General features: G+C 36.5%; 1 protein-coding gene across 16 annotated transcripts in view; it reads left to right on the top strand.

Moving 5' to 3' along the window:
* Positions 1-19922, top strand: part of LOC143681094 (uncharacterized) — an 81642-nt gene extending 61720 nt beyond the window's left edge. For 15 of the 16 annotated variants that reach the window (XM_077157861.1, XM_077157857.1, XM_077157864.1 and 12 more), the window contains 3 exons: positions 7788-8099; positions 9568-9634; positions 17222-19922. In XM_077157861.1, the coding sequence (XP_077013976.1) occupies positions 7788-7817 (30 nt within the window). In that variant the 3' untranslated portion in view covers positions 7818-8099; positions 9568-9634; positions 17222-19922. Of the gene's footprint in view, positions 1-7787; positions 8100-9504; positions 9635-17221 lie in introns of all 16 variants that reach the window. The other variant, XM_077157855.1, reaches the window with a different exon arrangement.
* The last annotated feature ends 2398 nt before the right edge of the window (positions 19923-22320 follow it).

The following is a 22320-nucleotide window of genomic DNA, read 5'->3' as shown; positions in this document are numbered from 1 at the left end:
AATCCAGTTCACTTCTAAAGGTTACATAGTGATCCATTGATTGTATCTGTCATAATTTTCTTCTCCCTTTTGATGACCATTTAGATCTTTCTAGTCTTTTCATATTATAAACAGTATTCCAGTATTTGTAATACATGCTTGTTTAAAAATTCAAGTAATTTTGAAGAGAAATTACTTATTTGAAAGAGCTACTCTGGTACCATTCCTGGCCATGAGCAGGGCACTCTATTGGGTGCCAACTTCTCCTGACAAAAAGAAAGCAGGCTCCCCAATTTATATGTACCCTGTTAGGTAGCCAGAGCTAGGGATATAGCAGGACATTAAAAAAGAGAAACAGGGTCTAGCCAAGGTAGAGTCCAGCCAGTGTGGAGAAGGGCATGGACTTTGGAATAATGCAGACCTGGGTTCAAGTGGTGGCTCTCTCAATCGCTTGCTGTGCAGTGTAAGCAAGCTCCTTATGCTCTCGGTCTCCCCTTCACTTCTTCTCTATGCAACAAATAATATTACCGACATCCATAGAGTCATAGGAGGATGAACTTACATAATTCTTGCAAGAGCAGTTTCTGCTTTATAATAAGTCAAAACATCTTAGCTATTATCAGCTATTCGCATTATCAAAGCTTCCCAAACTAAGGAGCTGAGTAATCTTAGTCAAAATTTGGTTGTTTATTTTAACATTTTAAATGATTTGCATCAAGTTATTATTTGACAGCAATTCCATTGAATGTTACTTGATCATAGTAATAGCCAGGACATTCCATTTGACCTAGCACTGTTTAGAACAGCCTCATAAATAGATACGGCCCAAGGTTCAGCAAGTACCACATACATATTGTTGGAAGAGAGGTATATCACTGTTCAGGGAAGTATTTTCAAATGAGACGTTACACTGAAATATTTTAAAGGTGTACATACCTTTGTTTCTTTCTAGTTTGTTTCTAGTTGCTAGTTTGCTTTATTATTAATTTTGTATTGTCTTATAAAGTGAAAGAACCCCAAAATAATGTTTGGTCTTTTATACTTTGGGAATCCTTTCTACCTGTTTTTTACATAACTGGGGGAAAGTAAAGGAAAGATAGAATCAAGTTGGTTCTCACAGTGATGCCTCGTCTGACTGTAGAAAGCTGAACTCCCTCCTCCAGAGTTCTCCCCAAGGACTTCTCAGATCAACATTTGGGATACTTGATTCCCGCTTGACCTGAACTAGCTCTCCTCAGAGTCTGCAACTCTATTTCTAAATGACCTAGCAGTGACATTTCTGAACAGTTTAGCATCATGGAAAAAGTATTGAATTTGGAGACACAGGACCTGAATCTTTCTTGTATTTGGCTGCTCAAGTGTTTTATACCTTGAGCTGGGCTGTTGCTGAAGCCAGCTTCTTTATCAAGTGTTATAAAAATACTGGCCCTATTTGCCTCATATGAGCAAATGAGATGATGAAATTTCCTTGTGAATAATAGAGGATGGGAAAAATTTTAGTTATTATGATCCTTATGATTAATGATCATCAGAGAGTCAGAGCTGGTATCTGGGGTAAGCAAAAGAAAAGCCCTATCTTGCTGGCACACGAGAAGCACGCTTTCATCTCAGAAAGCACCTGGCCATTTTGTAAAATCTCTCATTCTCTTACACAAATACCTTACCGGTGTTTTCAGATCTCTCAGAGCTGTTCTATTAGCAGAACTTCCCTTGAATGCCAGGATGCAACTTGAAGCTTTATATATGTATGTGTTGACAATATCACTAAATGATTTTCTCAGCTTTGTTACCGCTTAGGTAGTGTCTTAATTTGCCAAGGATGCTATGACGAATCCTACAGGCTGGTTGGCTTGAAGAGCAGGAATTTATTGTCTCACAATTTGGAAGCTAGAAGTCCATCATCAAGTTATTGACAGGCCATACTTTCTCCCAGAGTCTGTAGTCTTCTGCTCCTAGTTTGCCTTGTAGATGCATCTCTGCTTCTGTCACCTGGCAATCTCTGTTTCCTTCTCTGGCTTCTACTTCTGCATTCAATTTGCTTTGCTTTTAAGGACTTCAGCCATATTGGATTAAGGCCCATCCACATTCAATTTGGGCCTCACCCTAAGTAATAACGTCTTCAAAGATCCTATTTCCAAATGGATTCACACCCACAGGACCAGGGTTTAGGACTTGAACATGCCTTTCGTGGGGGACATGATTCAGTCACCATTGGGTAGCATCCTTTCAGCTGTCTCAGGATCCATCTCAGTCTCAGTAAATTTTCCCATCATCTCCCCCTTAACGTGTTTCCCAGCAGCCTTTTGAAAATCACTGGGTATTCTGGAAGTACAGATTCACTAGAATAATAGTAACATCAAGATGAAATGAGAAAGATGACTCAATGCAAAGACATGCTCTAAACCTTTGGTTTTTAGAACCAAATAGACATGACATATGAATCAGCTGATATTTTGCATTAGCCAAACCAACATTCTCACTGATTAGGTTTGATTTGCAAGAATTAGTGTCACTGCTAGTTTAAGCCCCCTTTTCTCCTAATTCTTTTAGAGTGCTAAATTGTTTAGGGTCATTCCTGGCCAACCAATATAGTAAGATAATATTTACATCTCTGCTTCCCCATTTTTTTGTATGTGGAATACCTTCTTTTATTTTTAAATATTTTTATTGAGAAATCTTCACACACATACATTTCGTACATAGTGTACAATCAGTGGTTCACAAAATCATCACATAGTTGTGTGTTCATCACCCTGATCATTTTTCAGTACATTTGCATCACTCCAGAAAAAGAAATGAAAAAAAGAAAAACTCATACATACCATATGCCTTACCCTTCCCTCTCATTGACCACTAATATTTCTGTCTACCCAATTTATTTTACCCTTTGCCTCCACTATTATTTTATTACTTTATCTATATTTTCTTATTCATCTGTCCATACCCTGGATAAAAGGAACATCAGACACAAGGTTTTCACAATCACACACATTGTACATGTCATATCTTTATACAATCATCTTCAAGAATCAAGGCTACTGGAACACAGCTCAACAGTTTCAGGTACTTACCTACAACCACTCTAATACACCATAAACTAAAAAGGAATATCTACATAATGCATAAGAATAACCTCCAGGATAACCTCTCAACTCTGTTTGAAATCTTTTAGTCACTGAAACTATTTTGTCTCATTTTTCTCTTCTCCCTTTTGGTCGAGAAGGCTTTCTCAATCCCTTGATGCCAGGTCCCAGCTTATCCCAGAATTTCTGTCCCACATGCCAGGGACATTTACATCCCTGGGAGTCATGTCCCATGTAGGAGGGAGGGCAGTGAGTTCACTTGCTGAGTTGGCCTAGAGAGAGAGGCCACATCTGAGCAACAAAAGAGGTTCTCTGGGGGTGACTCTCTGGCCTAATTCAAGTAGACTTAGCCTGTCCTTTGCAGGAATATGTGTCAAAGGGGCAAACCCCAAGATCAAGGGCTCAGCTTATTGATTTGGTTATACCCACTACTTGCAAGAATATCAGAAATTCTCCAGATGGGTAAGTTGAATATTTCCCCCTCTCTCTTCATTCCCCTAAGGGGACCTTGCAAATACTTCTTTATTTCACTACCCAAATTACGCTGGGATTTATTGGAGCATCACACTAACCTGGACAAACCAACAAAATCTCACACCCTATTCAAGATTCCATGTACTTATGGTGTTCAACTAAACTGACCACACATGTTAAATTAGGAAATACCCTACACAAAATGTAAATTTTGTACCCAGTAAACACCTCTCCCTTGAGTCTCACACATAAGTTGAAATTTTAAAATATGGACAATATCATCCTTTTCCCTGTATTCTGATTTACCTTAGTCCTATCCAGATCAACTTCATTCATATCTGTACTCAAAGTCTGATCACCTTTTTTGTTTTTCTTTTTTTTTGGTGCATGGTCCGGGAATCAAACCCAGGTCTCCCACATGTAAGGCAAGCATTCTACCACTGAACCAGTGCACCCAAAGTCTGATCACTTCTTCAACTTTTTAAACAGTCCCTGTGGGGGGTACTGCTGACTTTCATAGCTTCAAAGCTCTAATTCTGAGTCACATAAATACCTGAAGTTTCTGGGAATGACCAGATTATACACAAACAGCTCAGTATCTCAGAATTTAGAATTAATAATTACACCTCTTGAATATATGTGACTGATGTAAGAGCTTACAATCTGGGCCCTTTACAATAGGCCCCAAACTGATAACCCATGCTCTCAACTTGAGTTCACCAAGACTTTATGAGTGAGCCATGATAATATTTGTCTTTTGGTTCTTGACATTTCATTAAACATTCAGTCCTTAAGGTTCATTCACCCAGTTGCATGCTGGAATACCTTCTCTTCAGACTACATTTATGAGTTAAAATTTTTGGAATGATTGGGTATGGAGAATAATTATTGAAACTGGTAAATCTTGGTGCCAAAATATTTATTTTGAAATCTTTAGTGCCCTCTAACAGTTACTTAGTAACTTTTTTAGTTTGTTCATCTACTTAAATTGAATTAGTCTGCTTTCCAGACACTAAAGGGACATTAGTTTTATGACACTTTTCAAAGGTTACAAATGGTTCATGGCCTTCTTATTGGGTTGTATAATCTTAGCTAGAGGTGTTTTTCAATAAGGGGTTGAAAGGCAAGGTTTCCTTGCCTCCTATTTACTAAATATTACTACTATATTTTGTTTCTTTCTTGGCTTGGAATAAATCATTTAGTTTGGCAAGGGTAACTTTATATTATTCCCAATCAAAATGTGGCTAGAAATATATGCAGACAGAGTTTTTTCATCTATCAGGACAGAATCAGAGTTTGAAAAATGAAAGTGTTGGTGCTGCTGCCTGAAATAATTTGAAATATTCTTTCAAATTTAATACAACCATCACCCACTTTGCAAAGAACACACTTCCTCTTAACTGGAAGAAAAAGAAATTTCTCTGACATATTTTCCACCCAGCCTCTTCAAGATAATTCCTTTCATTGCTTTTGTAAGTCAGTCACACTAACAGGTACCAGTTATTCTGTGCTTGCCGTGGGCTAAATAGAGCAGGTGACAAAAACCCTTTCAGGTTGTCAGGTATTAATGTAAAATACCCCTAGACCTCACTGCTTATTCATCTTCATCTCGTTGACTATTGCTTTTCCCATGTTGTTACATGTTGGTAAATTAAAGAAAGCTTCCAGACAGTTCTGTCAACAGTTTACTGAAATGTACCTCATTAGTGAGGTTGAGCTGTCACATGAATGTAATTTAAACCTATTGAATTATCACTCAAAAATCCTAAGTGCCCAGTTTTTATACACTGGATAGAAGCTTTGCTACTAGCACTGTCACATTTTCAGTTGATGAGGGAGGAAACCAGCAAAAATATGTAGGTTCCCCTTTGTCTGTACCTGCCCTGCTCAATACAATGATACCTATGTCAATTCCAGGACAGAATATTACATTTCACTGTAGATCAAAAACATCCTCATTGATCATTTTCTTTTCGAGTTTAAATGTAATCAGTGAACACTGACTGCCATCTCCTTTATTTCCCTGTCTCCTAACAAAAGGAATCACTGACACAAAGGCCAGTCTGAATGAGGATTTCAGTTCTCAGAACCTCTGTGCAGCATTTCTCTAATATTAAGTGAATTCTTTTTGAAAAATAACATTTGTGAACTGTTGCAAGTGGTTTTGTGCTTTATAAATGACATAATACCGCCTGCGATGATTTTTCTTTAGTTCTATCTCCATTTTTAATTTTACACTATTCTGAGGTGAGCTGTGTTGGGGAAGGATAAGAACTGACTAAAAGAAATGAGCACAGTCTATGTGAGTGCCCAGTCTTTTTCAGGACACATTTCTGTCTATTTCCTCAGTTACTCAGGTAATTCTAACTATGTGATCAAGGTGTGAGTTTTTAATTGCTGTGACTTGCCATGCTGATCAGTGTATCCTATAAAACTGGGGGAGAATCCCTTCAGTGGCCTAACAAGCAGCAAAGATGTTAAGGAGAAACCGGCTTAAGAACACTGGGTTCTAGCCCCACCACGCTGATTTGCCTTATAACTTGGGACTAGTCACATTATCTTTATATTAGATTAAATGATTTCAAAATTCCCTTTCAAAAAAGAATATAGGCAAATATAAAGAAATCAGCTTTTTCATTTTTCTCAGTTACCATAAGGCTTTGGTTCTATTACTATCTCCATTTTATAGTTAAGGAAACTTACATCGAGAGCGGTTAATCTAGCACACTAATGGCAGAACCAGAATTTGAACCTGGAGCCCACACATGCTAACCTAGGCAAAATGGTGGTAACAGCTAAAAGTTCACAGAGTCAGAGCCTGATTACAATTTCTGTTATATTCTATCTTCTATCTTATTGCTTGCAGTTCTCAAAATGTATTTTGGCAGCCAGGCAATGGCAATCCCATTATTTGCATCCAGTCTACCAGTACTGGGAAGCTGCAGAGCACTGCAGTTGTTTTCCTATTCTGTCAGAGCAGATTAGTTATGATCACAGAGTGGGAAGTTTGTGCACTGCGACCCAGGTCATGAGATAATGAAATAGGGTCCGGTAGCTCTTGGAGGCCTGCCTAGTGGCTCTATGACAGTGCACTCAACCTTACCTGCTTGCTGTGCTTTTATGGGCTTGAGAATTATAAATTATATGGCCGGTTTCTTAGCCTTCTTACCTTCCTCCAACCTCCCTCCACTGACCCTCCATGTAGCTGTCAAGCTTCACCAAAGATGCATTAAATTCTCAATGGTGGAAAACTGACTCAGCCTAACAGGTGGGTGAAAAAGGCCATGAAGCCTTATATTCCCATTCAGATGGCAGCCACTTTGCCTGAGAAACAAAAAGGAAAATGTCTGTGGGACATCTCAGAAAGAACACATATTTGCATACTCATTTTTTTTCCTCTAAAAGTAGAACAAAGAAGTAAAAATAAGACTAACACAGATGCATTTCTTCTGTGGATTCTACTGGTGGAATAAAACCCAGAATAACCTCCAAGATTTTTCTAGGCATAGAACTACTACTTTTTATATATGGAAAACTCAAAGGCAGGACAATCTCCAGTGCCTTTACTAGGTCTGGGAAACTTCATTTGGGTAGCAGCAAAGACAGTGGAGGGGAGGTATCTCCCACTACTGACTTGCTGTATACCTTTCAGTGGCCAAGTTATCTTTACAAAATCAGGATCAAAAATCTCAAAATCCCCTTCCAATGCTAAAATTCTGAGTCAGCTCCATCATCTTGTAATTATTTGGGGGTAAATATAAGCTCACCCACTCACTGTACTGCAATATACTATTGCAGGGTACCCAAGTTATGCTCCCTCTCAGACTAGCAACATCAGCGTCACCTGAGAAACTTTAAAAACCATTTCAAAATGAAAGAGAACATGACAATTAAATGTAATATTTGATCCTGGACTGGAGCTAATAGCAGAGGAGCAAAAGCCCAATAGGACATTGTTGGGCCAGATGAAAAAAATTGAATAGAGACTGAAAGCTGTAATTAATGTTAACGTTCTTGAACTTGATAACTGTACTTATGGTGGTTACATGTTCTTAGGAACAGGTACATGGAAGTATGTTGTATTTAAGGGGCATGATTTATACAACACACACTCAAAAATCTAGACCTGGTTTGAAAGGACTATGTTCCCTAGAAAAGCCATGTTTTAATCCTGATCCAATCTTGTGGAGCAACTTTTAATCCCTATTCAACAATTTAAATTGGAATCTCTTGATTGATTTATCTCCACAGAGATGTGACTCACCCAATTGTGGGTATTAACCTTGGATTAGAGGGAGAAGTGACTCCACCCATTCCGGGGGGATCGTGACTAGTTTACTGGAATCCTTTAAAAGAGGGAGCGCTTTAGAGAAAGCTTGAGAATGACAACAGAGCCATAAGAAGCATGAGATCCACACAGCCAGAGACCTTTAGAGATGAAGAAGGAAAATGCCCCGGAGGAGCTTCATGAAAAAAAAGGCTGGAGAGAAAGCTAGCAGACATCACCATGTCTTTCCAGTTGCGAGAGAAATTCTGAACTTCATCGACCTTTCTTGAGTGAAGGTAACCTCTTTTTGATAACTCAATTTGGAATTTTTATAGACTTGCTTTAATTGGGGCATTTTATGGACTTAGAACTGTAAACTAGCAACTTACTAAATTCTCCTTTTTAAAAGCCATTGCATTGCTGGTACATTGCATTCTGGCAGCTAGCAAACTAGAAATCCTACTGTATCAAACTCTGATGGTGGAACCTACTATCTGTGGATTCATGCACCCTCCAGGTGATTCTGATGTATACACAAGTTTTAGAACCACTGATGTCATGCCTGTATTATGTGTTTCATTCTCTACATATGTTTCTCCATGTGCTTTATGATAAGCTTTTTAGAGCAGAAAATATATTTGTTTTTCTCTAAGTTTAGCAAGGATGATGAGTGAGGTATGGTCTTTGCTTTCCTGGAGGTTGTAATCTAGTATGGAACATAAAACTAACAAACTCTCAATGAAAAAGAGTCCACTCTGTTAGTCATTCTGAGCATTATGAATGTAGGAGTGACAGGTACACTTCGATGCTTTGCTTCTCTCCATCTATAACCTGCAATGCCCACAAAAAGACACAAAACAAATGAGCTTCTCACTTTTGCTTGACAAGCTTTAGTATATCTTTATAAATTAAGAATTATAACTTGTATTTATTTCATAAAATAAGTACAATATGCAATTCAAATTTCATGTCTACTGATAAACTGGTACTGAAATAAATTTGATTCTTTAGAAAATTATCAGTTTATTGACATCACTATTTTGGACATGTCCCCACATGATTTTTAAAAAGTTTTTTAATATACTTTATTTAACCTAACATATTGAAAACACTATCATTTCAATGAATATAAATGCATTATAATCCATATAAGCATTTTAGTGATATTTTTCCCCTCTGTTTTTTCCATATGATCTCTTCGAAATCCCATGTGTGTTTTTTATTTTCTTTAAATTAGGGCAATTTTAGATTTTAGAAGAATCATGCAGAAATTGTGCAGAGTTCCTATATACCCCCGTCTTGCATGCAGTTTTTCTTATTAACATTTTGCTTTAGTGTAATAACTTTGTTATAATTGAAGCTACATTTTTCTTGTAATTATACTATTAACTTTAGCCCAGAGTTTACATTAGGGTTTACTCTTTGTGTTGTACAGTTCTATGGGGTGTTTTTTTTTTTCTGTTAACTTATATACAACCTAGAATTTCCCTTTTTATCCACTTTCAGTATTCAGTAATGCTGACCATATTCACAAAGCTGCGCCTCCATCACCATCACCCATCGCTAGCACTTTTCCCTGTTCCAAACGGCAGAAGCTCCATACCAGTTAAATAGGAACTCCCCACCTGCACGTGGCCCCTTGTAACCTATAATCTAGTTGCTGACTTTATTAATTTGTCTTGTCTGCTTATGTCCTATAAGCGAAATCATACAATTCCTCTTCTTTTGTGTCTGGCTTATTCTACTCAACATGATGTCTTCAAGGCCCATCCACGCGGTCACATGTATCAGACTTCATTCCTTTGTACAGCTGAACAATATTCCACTGTATGTAAGTACCACATTTTATCTAGTCATCTATGGATGGACATTTGGGCTGTGAATAATGCTGCTATGAACATTGGTGTGCAAAAATCTGTTCAAGTCTCTGCTTTCAATTCCTTTGCATATACCTCAAAGAGGAATGTCTGGTCATATGGTAATTCTATACTTTGCTTACTGAGACACTGCCAACTATTTTACACAGCAGCAACACCATTTTACATTCCCACAAACTCTGTACAAGTGTTCTTATTTCTCCACATCCCCTCTGACATTTGTTATTTCCTGTTCTTGTTTTTGGTAGCAGCCATTCTAGTGAGTGTGAAATGGTATCCCATTGTGATTTTGATTTGCATTTCCTTGATGGCTAAAGATGTTGAGCATCTTTTCATGTGCTTTGGGGCCATTTGTGTATTTTCTTTGGAGAAATACTAATACAAGTATTTGTCTACTTTTTAATTGGGTTGTTTGTCTTTTTGTTAGTTCAGGTAAAAATGTATGACACTGGACAGTGCAATGGTGGCTCAGTAGCAGAATTCTTGCCTACCATGCTGGAGACCCGGGTTTGATTCCCAGTGCTTGCCCATGTGAAAAATAAAAAATAATAAAAATAAATAAATAAATAAATAAATAAAAATGTATGACACTGCAATACCAAACAGTTGCCCTTGGTGAATTGAGGGAAGAAACTCTTTTATTAGGTAGGCTGACAGAACTTTATAAATAAAGATGATGTAAAGTGCAATATGAACTAATTACAGAAGTAGACCACAAAAGGAAAAAGAAACCATGCAATTACTTCATAGTATTTCCCTTGTCAATTCATTTGGTAAAATCGGTAGGAGTCTCTAATCTTTTGACAGAGTCACAAATCTGTAAACTAATGCATAATTACAGAATTAGAGGAAGTCTTACTGTTCAATAAAAACATGAAAGAATACTTTTATGAGTCACAGAGGTTCCACTTAAGAGTTTCTCTCCTTCTCCATATAACATGCACAAAGTACTCCTTCTCTTGAAAATCAGTGAACAACCAAAGTAACCCAAAGTCTTTGATTTCTTTGCTTGCCACCCACAAATGATCAACTACAGCTGTGGATTAGGGGCAGGCCCATGGAGCAACGCAACCCACCACAAATCCTGGCATACTTTCTTTCACACATTCAGTGTGATTTTATGTTTTACCGCAGTCCTAGATTTGTACCATAAGGATGGTCTTGGACTTATTTTCCAAATCTTTTAGGAAATTCAGAGTACAGAATCTTTAAAGATGGAGACAATATAATATAGGGAACAGAATGGTGAGGTTAATAGGCCAACGTTTAATCACCTATGAAACTTCTCTTTTTTTCATTATTAAAACAGGCAAAACAATTCCTACCATGCAGGATTTTTCTCAGCATTAATTAAAGGTACCAAGCAAAGTACCACATAGGTCAGCCAGGATCACTTCGCACCCAGCAGACATTTGGCAAAGTCTGATAACAGTTTTGGTTATTGTCACTGGAGAGAGGGTGCTACTGGCCTGTAATGGATAGAGTCCAGGGATGCTGCAAAACACCCTGCAGTGCCCAGCACAGGCCCCCCGCACACACACCCATATTAAAGAATTATCCTACCCCGATGTCAGTGGTGTCAAGGTTGAAAAACCTGCAATGCACAGAGCACATCACAGGCAGATAGGATGGGGTAGTTATTACTATTACCTACAATTATTTCAATATTAGATCTTCTGTAAAGCAAAAACATTGTTGAGATTGGGGGAAACAGACTAAATATTTCTCTATACCTTGTAATTAATTGTTAACTCTAAGGCTTCCTTGGAGATGTATATAGTCGATTATAAGCCTTGAATACTACTCTCAATAGCTCCAGTTACATTCCAAATGGAATCTAGGCTGACAGGCTTCAAAACAAATGTATGAAGGAATTTTCCAGTCCATATTATTGCATGCCAAATAGCATACCTGCTGATATGCAAGTGATCTGAAATTTAAGACAGTTATAGACTGAAAATATAATTTAAAATAGTTTGCCAAGACAGATTTTTAAATGTTTGGTCTGTGGTCTCTGCCGTGATTACCCAGTTCTTCCTTCCCAGCCCTCCTACTTGTGCTTCAGTGAACTGAGATCTTCAGAAACTCTGGGACTTCTCCCTCACAGCTTCCTTCCCAGGACAGTTCGGCCTGGGAGTCAGTGGGGCATTGCATGCTCTTTATAAAATGCATTCTAAAGCCTATGGGATCTTGAAAGTCTTAAATTTTTATTTCTGTATTTTCTTAGAAATATAATCACATTCCTCTTACTTCTCTATTATGGAATTGTTGCATGTATGAATTTCTTCCATGATAACTTTGAAAAATGACATAGTACTTGGAATGCGTAACAATTTGGCTATTTTTCAACATACCAATCATGCATCCCTTTTTTTTTTCTTACTCCATTGAATGAACTCTGACATTTTCTGAGAAGGAGCTGCATTAAACCCAATCAAGTTTCCTACACACCATTTTTGTGGTGTTTTTAGATTTGATATCCACATATAAAAGTTTCCTTTTTCATTTCATTATATGGCAATTTCAAGGAATATCTCTTTTACAATCCCTTTCCAAATTTTCCCCAACCAGCTCATCATTACTGACTAACTTGTACACATTTCTAATATATTGCTCTTATTCACACTATTTTTTTGCCCTTTCATAGTCAATTTTGGTTATTTGCACATACTAGAGTTAAAACAGTGATTTTTACAAAGAGCCTAACACTGTGACCAGTGCACCATAAGCACCGGGTATGTGTTGATACAGTGAACAAAGACTGACACACATTCAACCACATTATGACGTAAGCATTATTGATTCTCAAAAAGAAGCTTTTTACATAGACTTATCAGTGCCACTTTGGTACTTCCTGTTTGATCTTAGGAAAATCATGACTATGCCATAGGTGGAATTCATCTGTAAATAGTTCCAAATCTTATAGTAGATCTAAGTTTTGTAGCCACATATAAGCTTCTGAGACCAGAAATTATTGAGTTTTTACCAATCTTGAACCTCTTCAAGGTCATGAATTGGATACAGAGCATTGTATCATGGTAAGTATGAAATGAACTTAAGCAAACCTTACTTATAAATAAAGAAAGACTCCACGTTAATGCATTTCATTATTATTCATGGTTGTGTACCAAATGTCATGGACTTAAAAATCCTTGCCAAAGGATAGGCTAAGCCTACTTAAAATTAGGTCTAAGAGTCACCCCCAGAGAACCTCTTTTGTTGCTCAGATGTGGCCTCTCTCTCTCAGCCAACAGGACAAGCAAAGTCACTGGCCCTCCCCCTCTCCACATAGGATATGACTCCCAGGGGTGTGGACCTTCCTGGTAATGTAGGACAGAAATTCTAGAATGAGCTGGGACTCAGCATCAAGGGATTGAGAAAACCTTGACCAAAAGGGGAAAGAGAGAAATGAGACAAAATAAAGTGTCAGTGACTGAGAGATTTCAAACAGAGTCAAGAGGTTATCCTGGAGGTTATTCTCATGCATTAAATAGATATCACCTTTTTTAGTTAAGGCATAACAGAGAGGCTGGAGGGAACTGCCTGAAAATGTAGAACTGTGTTCCCATAGCCATGTTTCTTGAAGATAATTGTCTATTGACATAGATTTAGCAATGTGACTGTGTGATTGTGAAAACCTTATATCTACAGTATGGACAGATAAGTAAAATGTATGGATTAAAAATAAATAAGTAATAAGGGGAACAAATGTTAAAACAAATTGAGTATATTGGAATATTAGCGATCAATGAAAGGGAGTGGTAAAGGGTATAGAAAAAAATAGGGGGGACAAAGGTTAAAATATATTGGGTAGGTGGAAATACTAGTGGTCAATGAGTGGGAGGGGTATGGGGTATGGTATGTATGAGTTTTTTTTTTATTCTTTTTTTCTGGAGTGATGTAAATGTTCTAAAAAATGATCATGGTGATGAATATACAACTATGTGATGATATCGTGAGGCATTGATTATACACCATGCATGGAATGCTTGTGTGTTAAGAATGTTCATATTTGTATGTTGTTTTGATTGTTCAATTAAAAAAGAGAGTTCCTTGCCAAATACTTGATTTTATAACATGCTGTCAAAAGAAGGAACTTTTAAATAAATACTATTAATGAAAACTGAGAAAAAAATTCCAGGCATAGATCCAACAAATATGTCTAACACTATTTTAGGCACTTAGGACATAGCAGTGACCAAACCATCTGCCCTTAAAGCTTGCCCTCTCTTTATTGTTTTCAATTTCAGGAGTTGATAGTTTCCTTCCCAGATGTGGTAAGAGATATATTTCTTGCATTTTCTGATATATTTAGTGATTTGATGATATAGATTTTATATGAAGGAATTAACCTACTTTGTAGAGAAAGTGCATGAGTTCTTTTTGTATTCTCTACATTTGATGGAGACTGGATAGTTTGAAAGCAATTTTCTAGAACGCTTCAATGGTGATTTGGTAAATTACCAGTTAGGATGATTTTCTACTCTACCTTTCAATTTACTGTTTTACTTATATATAACCACCATTCATTATCATTTATAAATATAATAACAAATGACCCTATTTAGTTACATATTTAGGTGGTATATTCAAGTTTTAATATTTTATGCTCAAATAAACACACACATGCACAACTTATCTAAGGAAATGGAAAAATAAGCAGAAAAAAACTCACCTCTGATCATTAGTGTAAATGCAGTTGTCTGTACATTATGGGGAATTAGTCGCTTTTTAGAAAGAGCTTTTAATTGCTTAATCCAAGTAATGTGGGCAATGGCATACGTGTTTTATTTTAGGGTCTATCTAGCCCACTCAGAAAATGTAATGGACCTAATTTTCATTTAGTATAGGTCTGTGCAGTTCCTAAAACATCTAAATGGCTATTAATTTAATCAGGTAATTTAACTATAGCTCTAGAAAAGGCCACCAGCTAGTTGTCACGCAATGATTATGAGGATGACATTTCTATCCCATGATGCCAGAGGCAGACTTTGATACATCATTTTCTTTTTGAAGGTTAAACTCAGATAACCTGCCTTTGGCATTTAATTAGCTACATATTAAACACTCTTTTAATAATAAAATGATTAAAAATTTTATTGCTTCTCAAATGAGGCCCTTTTAGATAGATTTAATGACTTGGTTAGAGCTCTGTAGTTTGTGAACCAAACCTTACTTAGACCAGTATGTAGTAAAGATATGCTTTACAGCTTGCAAAATCTGTATTTTATTCAAATGATGGCCATAATCATTTTGGATAAAACTTATAACACTTTCTTCTGTGTTTTTAAGTCTAACTCTTAAATGTCATTGAGAAATAACCAGAAACGCATTGATTCAAAATTTATAGAAATTATCAATTTCAAGATTAATGAAGACTATGTTGCCCGTTTAATGTGCTGAATCTTATATACTGATTGTTTATCCTTTGAAAAATTTTTTTCACCATTGAATACCTGCAAAAAAATCAAACTATTCTAGCAATTATGGAGAAATGTGAGTGTACTGTAAAACCCCATCCATATTTTCAGTTAATGTTAGTTCTGCAGTGAAAACGTTCATCAAGAGACCATTCATTGTTCTTTCTTAGCAAGAACAATGCAGACAGGAGATGTGGAGTTACAGTATCTATAAAATAGCCTTGAAGCAGCAGAATGCTTTCAGCAACATGGAGTAGCTATGTTACCAGACAAAAGCAGTGGATTATTTTGCCTGACACATTCACATGACCAATTCCTGGGACAGCGGGGTTTCAAAGAGAGAAAAAGTTTATTGCTAGGCATGAAGCAGGATATCAGATGGCCTATCAGCCCAAAATATGGCTCCACAAACCATAGTAATTTTGATAGTTTTATAAGATTAAAAAATTTGCAGGTTTTAAGATAATAAGCACTATGCCCCTAGATGATGTAATTAGAAGTGATTTAATTATTAAATGTGGGCAGATTGATTACATGCTTAGTCACAGAACATATGTAAGAAAATGGTGGATTTGATATGCTAATGGGCATGATTTGTAGTATGATAATGAGGTATAGGTGACTTACAGGTTTAAGTCTAAGCTACTATGCATGTCTGGTGGGCCCATTTTGGTTAGATCCAGTTTCGATTATCCCAAGACAACTTTGGAATTGGGGTGGGTTAGTTCTGGGTTGACCCAAGACCCTTCATTAATAAACAGTAGGGGCTGTCTTTAGAGATCACAAGACTCTAAAGTAAAAAAACTGGATCAATGGGTACAAGTGAAGCTTAGTCACAAGGTTTTCACAAATCACAAGGGCACAAGATAAAAGCTATTACAATCATTATCAGAGATCAAGACAGGTAGATTACAATTCAAAGATTTCAGGTACCTCCCTCTGTCTATTCTAATATACCAGAAAGTAAAGAATAATATCTATATGATAATTCAGTAATCTTAATCATCCCTTAAATCCTAACTTCTCAGTTACAGCTATAGTCTAAATAAAAGTGACCATATTATTTTTACTCTTTTAAAAAGTTTTTTTGTTGTTGTTTTCAACTGATTTTATCATTTATATATGCCTAGATTTTTAAATGTATGGTTCAGTGAGTCTTGACAAAAGTATACATCCATATAATCACTACTCCAGCTAAGCTGAGAGCAATTTAATTAACCTGAAGACTTCTCCATGCCCCTTTCCAGTCAGTGCTTCCCACCAAATTCTATTACCATAACTTACTTTTGCCTGTTCTAAAATGTCATGGAGAAGTAGTCATATGGTGGATATGCTTTTTTTGATTAACACATTATATTTTTGAGATACATTCCGGTTGTTGCATGTATCAGTAGTTTGTTTCTTCTTATTGCAATGCAGTATTCCACTGTATGAATATATAATAATTGTTTATCCATTCACAAGTTGATGAACATTTGAGTTGTTTCCAGGTTTTACTATTATTAATAAACTATTAACATTTTTGAACGGGTCTTTTTGTGCACATATACTTCTATTCCTATTGAGTAAATAGCTAAGAGTGGAATTACTGGGTCATATAGTTCATATATGTTTAACTAGATGAAAAATTGCCAATAACTTCACTCTTGATTTGTTGTCAGTGAGCCTGCCTTCTTTACTTTTACCTTGCAAAGATAGAAGGGTTCAATGAATAACACTGATTGCAATGAGTGATGCAAAGGTATTTAGAACTTTAATTGGGATTTGTTTTTTCTGACTGTACATGTTTGTGATTTTATCTTTGACAGTTAGAGAAAGAACTTCTTTCTTCCTTCCATATCAATGGATTGCTTGCTTTTATTCCAGTTTTAGGTAAATGTGGGTCTGGTTCTGTAGAATTTTGGTTTGTTAGAAAAAATAAGGGAGAAACCTTATTCAAATTGAGATGAATATTATAGAAGGGACCACCTGTTACTTTATCAAACGTATATTCATTTGTACATTAACAAAACTTCATGTGTAATCAAATTTAATAGATGGCAATAGTTTTGGTGAATAGAATCTGTAGGAAGCCACAAGTTTCCAAATAACATAAGAACGTTTTTTTCCTTTCTTCTTTAGAAGAGGTAGAGTTGCTTAGTGGAGCACTTTAAGAGGGAACCATTTTGGAAAAAGTTCAGAGCCAACAGAACCCACACAGCCAGAAACCTTTGGAGATGCATAAAGAAAATGCCCCTGTGGAAGCTGTTGAAGAAGCCTGGAGAGAAAGCTAGCAGATGGCACCATGGGCCTTTCCAGCTGAAAGAGAAACTCCAAATGTCACCGACCTTCTTGAGCCAAGGCATCTTTCCCTGGATGCCGTAGTTTAGACATTTTCATAGCCTTGCCTCAATTTGGACATTTTCATGGCCTTAGAACTGTAAACTTGCAACTTAATTAATTACCCTTTTTAAAAGATATTCTGTTTCTGGTTCCAGCAGCTTTTGCAAACTAAAACATGCTCTAAGTAAAATATAATATTAAAATGAATTTCAATTTATCTTTGTGGCTATTGGAAAATGTAAAAGTACATAAATGGCTCACATTTTATTTCTATTGGACTATGTTCACCTGGATGAATAATCCTTTTCTATAGAAAATTTTATTTTAAAAAGTATTGCTACATACTGATTCTATGTTTTATGGTCATGAACTGATAGCATATTCAATAGGCTATTGATCCACAAAGATCCCTTAAGATAGGCCCCTGATATATGAGTGAGGGAACCACATGGAGGAGAAATCTTAAGCTTACCTGAAGCACCTGAATTCTGTAGATGGCAAAAGACGAAGTCTCAACAGTAGCATTGTAGACCAATGATTCTAAGTCCCCTTCCCTCTGCCCCAGAACCCATGTAAGTCCCAGAATTCTTATGTGATCCGAGGAGTGGGTATATTGGACTCTCCACCAACTAGATCGGGGCGGGGGGGGGTGGCTTTTAGCATCAGAAAGTGGCAAATTACAAAATATCATAACTGTTGTAATCATAATCATTGTGAGACCAAGATAAAAGCATATTATTTGACTTTCTACTTGACTTATTAAACATGTCCTAAATTAACAGTAGGTATAGGAAGCTGAAGAAGATCTATGTTTCAAAATTCTTTGGTTGGCTTTAATATCAACCAACAAAGGAATTTATGAGTCTACAAATAACTTCCTCCTTCACATAATTTTTCCTCTTCCCTCCATTCTCTTACTCCCCACTGACCCTCTTCCTGCTGCAGGTCTGAATTGTGGAAAAGAAAGGTTTACCAGTTTTTAAGAGGATGGATTGATGGCAGCTGTATAAAGAGAGTGGTTTTCCATTCTATGTTCTCTTTTCTCATTTCAAATCTTGATAATCACTTCATGATGCATAATTTGCAGCTATCCTTATGCAATATCAGTAAAAATTGAACTCAAGTGAAGAACTAATCTACCCTGAAGTAGAGACTTAATGTTTGAAATTAGAATGTCATGTGAAATTTTTTCATGTAGCATCTATTAGAGTAAAGTAGAGATTTGAGGCATATATCCTTACCAAAAAAGAATAAACAAAGAATAAATAAAAAATGTATGGGTAAAACAAATATATCCAAATTAAGCATTTGACTTGAGGCATTCATATCATCGTCACCTTGGGTGTAGACAAGGGAGACCTTATGTGACAATATAGACGCATTCATGTTTAAGATAAGGAGAGCAAGGGGGGCTCTCTTATTTCTAAGAAAAGTCTCACTTACATTGGGAATATTTGGTGCTTGGCCTCATTGATAACTTAGAGAAGTGTGTCTGTGGAGGATATAGTTGTGAGTGTTACAGAAAAAAAAGAAATAAGGCAATTTCATTGAATTTACACTGTGACTAAAGCTTTGATTTGCTAATCTATGAATGCATTGTGTGCTGAATCAAACAGAAATCTTCCTCCCAAAGTTATTCTGTCCACAGACCCTCTGTTTTCTCAGCCTTTCATTATGTCCTACATATGTAATCCTTGCTGAAAGTGTCTCAGACTGCCTATGTTTCCCTCACCAAACAGAAGCCATCTGTGCTTCCCCAAACAAGCTCTATCAATGCATTTTGATCAGGTTATGTCTTCATTACACCAAAAACTCACTAATGTGTAAAAAACCCAGTTAATCAATGAGTCACTTGTCCTGTGTAAACCACGCCGTTTGATGTGTTTAAATAGTTAACTGGTAGGTACAGATGATTGGTATTGTGAAGTTACTAGTCATAGGTGAGACAAAAGTTCAAGAACTATTGGTTTTGTACTAAAGAAGTATTCATGAATGCGACAGCCAAATTCTGAACTGTAATGTCCATAGCTCTTTTAAAAAAACACACACATTTTTTATTGTGAAATATAACATATATAGAGAAAAGTGATAAATTTCAAAGTACAGTTTAGCAAGTAGTTATAGAGCAGATTTCAAAGTATACTATGGGTTACAGTTCCACAATTTCATGTATATCCTTCTGGCTGTCTTAATATGCTAGAAACTAAAGAGAAATATCTTTATAATGATTCAGTAGTCATTATCATTTGTTAAATCCTAATTTCTCTTTTACAACTCCCCCCTCACATTTGATCCTTCTCTCAATCTTCAAGGATACTTGGACAATAACCATTCTAACCTGTTTATGTTTAAAAGCAGTGTCAACATTATACTGGTTGCAACAGGGATGGACTATTACCTCTAAGTTTTGAGCTTATCTGGCATAGGAACAAGCTGGAGGTTTTAAGTTTCTGAAGAAAAAAAACCAACATAGTAAGTAAAACTTTTATAGAGTCTTAGATAAAGCCCTGGATTTTCTTTAGGGTTTTCAGGAATACTGTTGGTTGGAGCTTGGCATACTGTGGCAATTTGTAATATCTAGCTCACGCTTGCATAAGAGTAACCTCCAGAATGACCTCTAGACTCTAGGCTAGAAATCTGCTAGCCTCCGAAACTTTATATTGTTACATATCTTTCCCCCTTTTGGTCAAGTAGGCATTATAATGCCACAATGCCAAGGCCAGACTCATCCATGTGAGTCATGTTCCACATTGCCAGGGACACTTACATCCCTGAAAGTCATGCCCCATGGAGAGGAGAGGGTAATGAGTTTATTTGTAAAGTTTTTCTTAAAGAAAGAGAGACCACATCTGAACAACAAAAGAAGTTCTCTGAGGGTAACTCTTGGGTGTGTTTATAAGTAGGCTTAGCTTCACCATTCTAGAAATAAGTTTCATAAGAGCCACCAAGATCAAGATTTATTAAATCAGGATCCCCAGTACTTGAGAGAGTATTAGGAATTTCCCAGGTGGGGAAGTTTAATAGTTCCACATTTTCTCTCCAGTCCCTCAAGGGATTTTGCCAATACTTTTTTATTATCTGTCTCAAATACTCTGGAATGAATCTAGGTATTACATTAAGCTATACAGAATCATCAAATCTCATTTCCTATTCTAGGCTCCATGTATTTAGGTTGTTTAAATAAACTGGCCAGACAGGTTAAGTTAGGTAGTGTGCTACAGAAAATTTAAATTTTGGACAACTAAACATCTCTCTCCTTGGTATCACACAGAAGTTGAAGTTTTAAAATGCAGACAATAAAATACAGATAATAGTAACAGAATACATCCTTTACCCTGTATTCTGATTTATCATAGCCCCAACCAGATCAGCTTCATTCATATCTCTAACTGAAATCTGATCTATTTTTATTCTTCTTTCAACAGTTGGAAGAAGCTGAATAGAGTAATGTTAACTTTCAGAGGTGTAGAACTCGGAGTCTTAGTTGTCACACAGGTACCTATAAGTATAGGAAACTACCAAGTTATGCAGAAAGAGTACAGCATCTCAGAATTTAGAGATAACACTTAAAACTCAGGAATAAATATGACTACGGTAAGAGCTTACATTCTAGGCCCTAATTATCTATTAAGCATTGTGCCAGTTTGAATCTGTGGTGGACCCCAGAAAAGCCATTTCCTTTAATCCTCATTCAATATTGCTGGGTGGGAGCATTTTGATTGTTCCTATGGAGATGTGACCCACCCAATTTTGGGTGGTAACTTATGATCAGATAGCTTCCAGGGAATTGTGATTCCACCCATTAATCCTTTAAAACACGAAAAATTCTGGAGAGAGCCCCCTTTGTAGAGCCACGAGAAAGCCTGCAAATGCCTCCATGTTTGCATGTGACCTTCCAGTTGAGAGAGAAACGCTGAATATCATTGGCCTTCTTGAACCAAGGTATCTTTCCCTAGATGCCTTAAATTGGACATTGCCTTAGACTCGTTTTTTTTTTTATTATTATTAATTAACGGAAAAAAAAGAAATTAACCCAACATTTAGAAATCATACCATTCTACATATGCAATCATTAATTCTTAACATCATCACATAGATGCATGATCATCGTTTCTTAGTACATTTGCATCGGTTTAGAAGAACTAGCAACACAACCGAAAAAGATATAGAATGTAAATAGAGAGAAAAAAAATAAAAGTAATAATAGTAAGAACAAAACAAAACAAAACAAAAAAACCTATAGTTCGGATGCAGCTTCATTCAGTGTTTTAACATGATTACTTTACAATTAGGTATTATTGTGCTGTCCATTTTTGAGTTTTTGTATCTAGTCCTGTTGCACAGTCTGTATCCCATCAGCTCCAATTACCCATTATCTTACCCTGTTTCTAACTCCTGCTGAACTCTGTTACCAATGACATATTCCAAGTTTATTCTCGAATGTCGATTCACATCATTGGGACCATACAGTATTTGTCTTTTAGTTTTTGGCTAGACTCACTCAGCATAATGTTCTCTAGGTCCATCCATGTTATTACATGCTTCATAATTTTATCCTGTCTTAAAGCTGCATAATATTCCATCGTATGTATATACCACAGTTTGTTTAGCCACTCATCTGTTGATGGACATTTTGGCTGTTTCCATCTCTTTGCAATTGTAAATAACGCTGCTATAAACATTGGTGTGCAAATGTCCGTTTGAGTTTTTGCCCTTAATTCCTTTGAGTAGATTCCCAGCAATGGTATTGCTGGGTCATATGGCAATTCTATATTCAGCTTTTTGAGGAACTGCCAAACTGCCTTCCACAGTGGTTGCACCATTTGACATTCCCACCAACAGTGGATAAGTGTGCCTCTTTCACCGCATCCTCTCCAGCACTTGTCATTTTCTGTTTT

The sequence above is a fragment of the Tamandua tetradactyla genome, chromosome 4 (genome assembly GCF_023851605.1).
Source record: "Tamandua tetradactyla isolate mTamTet1 chromosome 4, mTamTet1.pri, whole genome shotgun sequence".
In the NCBI taxonomy this organism is placed as follows: domain Eukaryota; kingdom Metazoa; phylum Chordata; class Mammalia; order Pilosa; family Myrmecophagidae; genus Tamandua; species Tamandua tetradactyla.
Note: the sequence above shows the minus strand (reverse complement) of the source record. Positions and strands in the feature narration are given on the sequence as shown.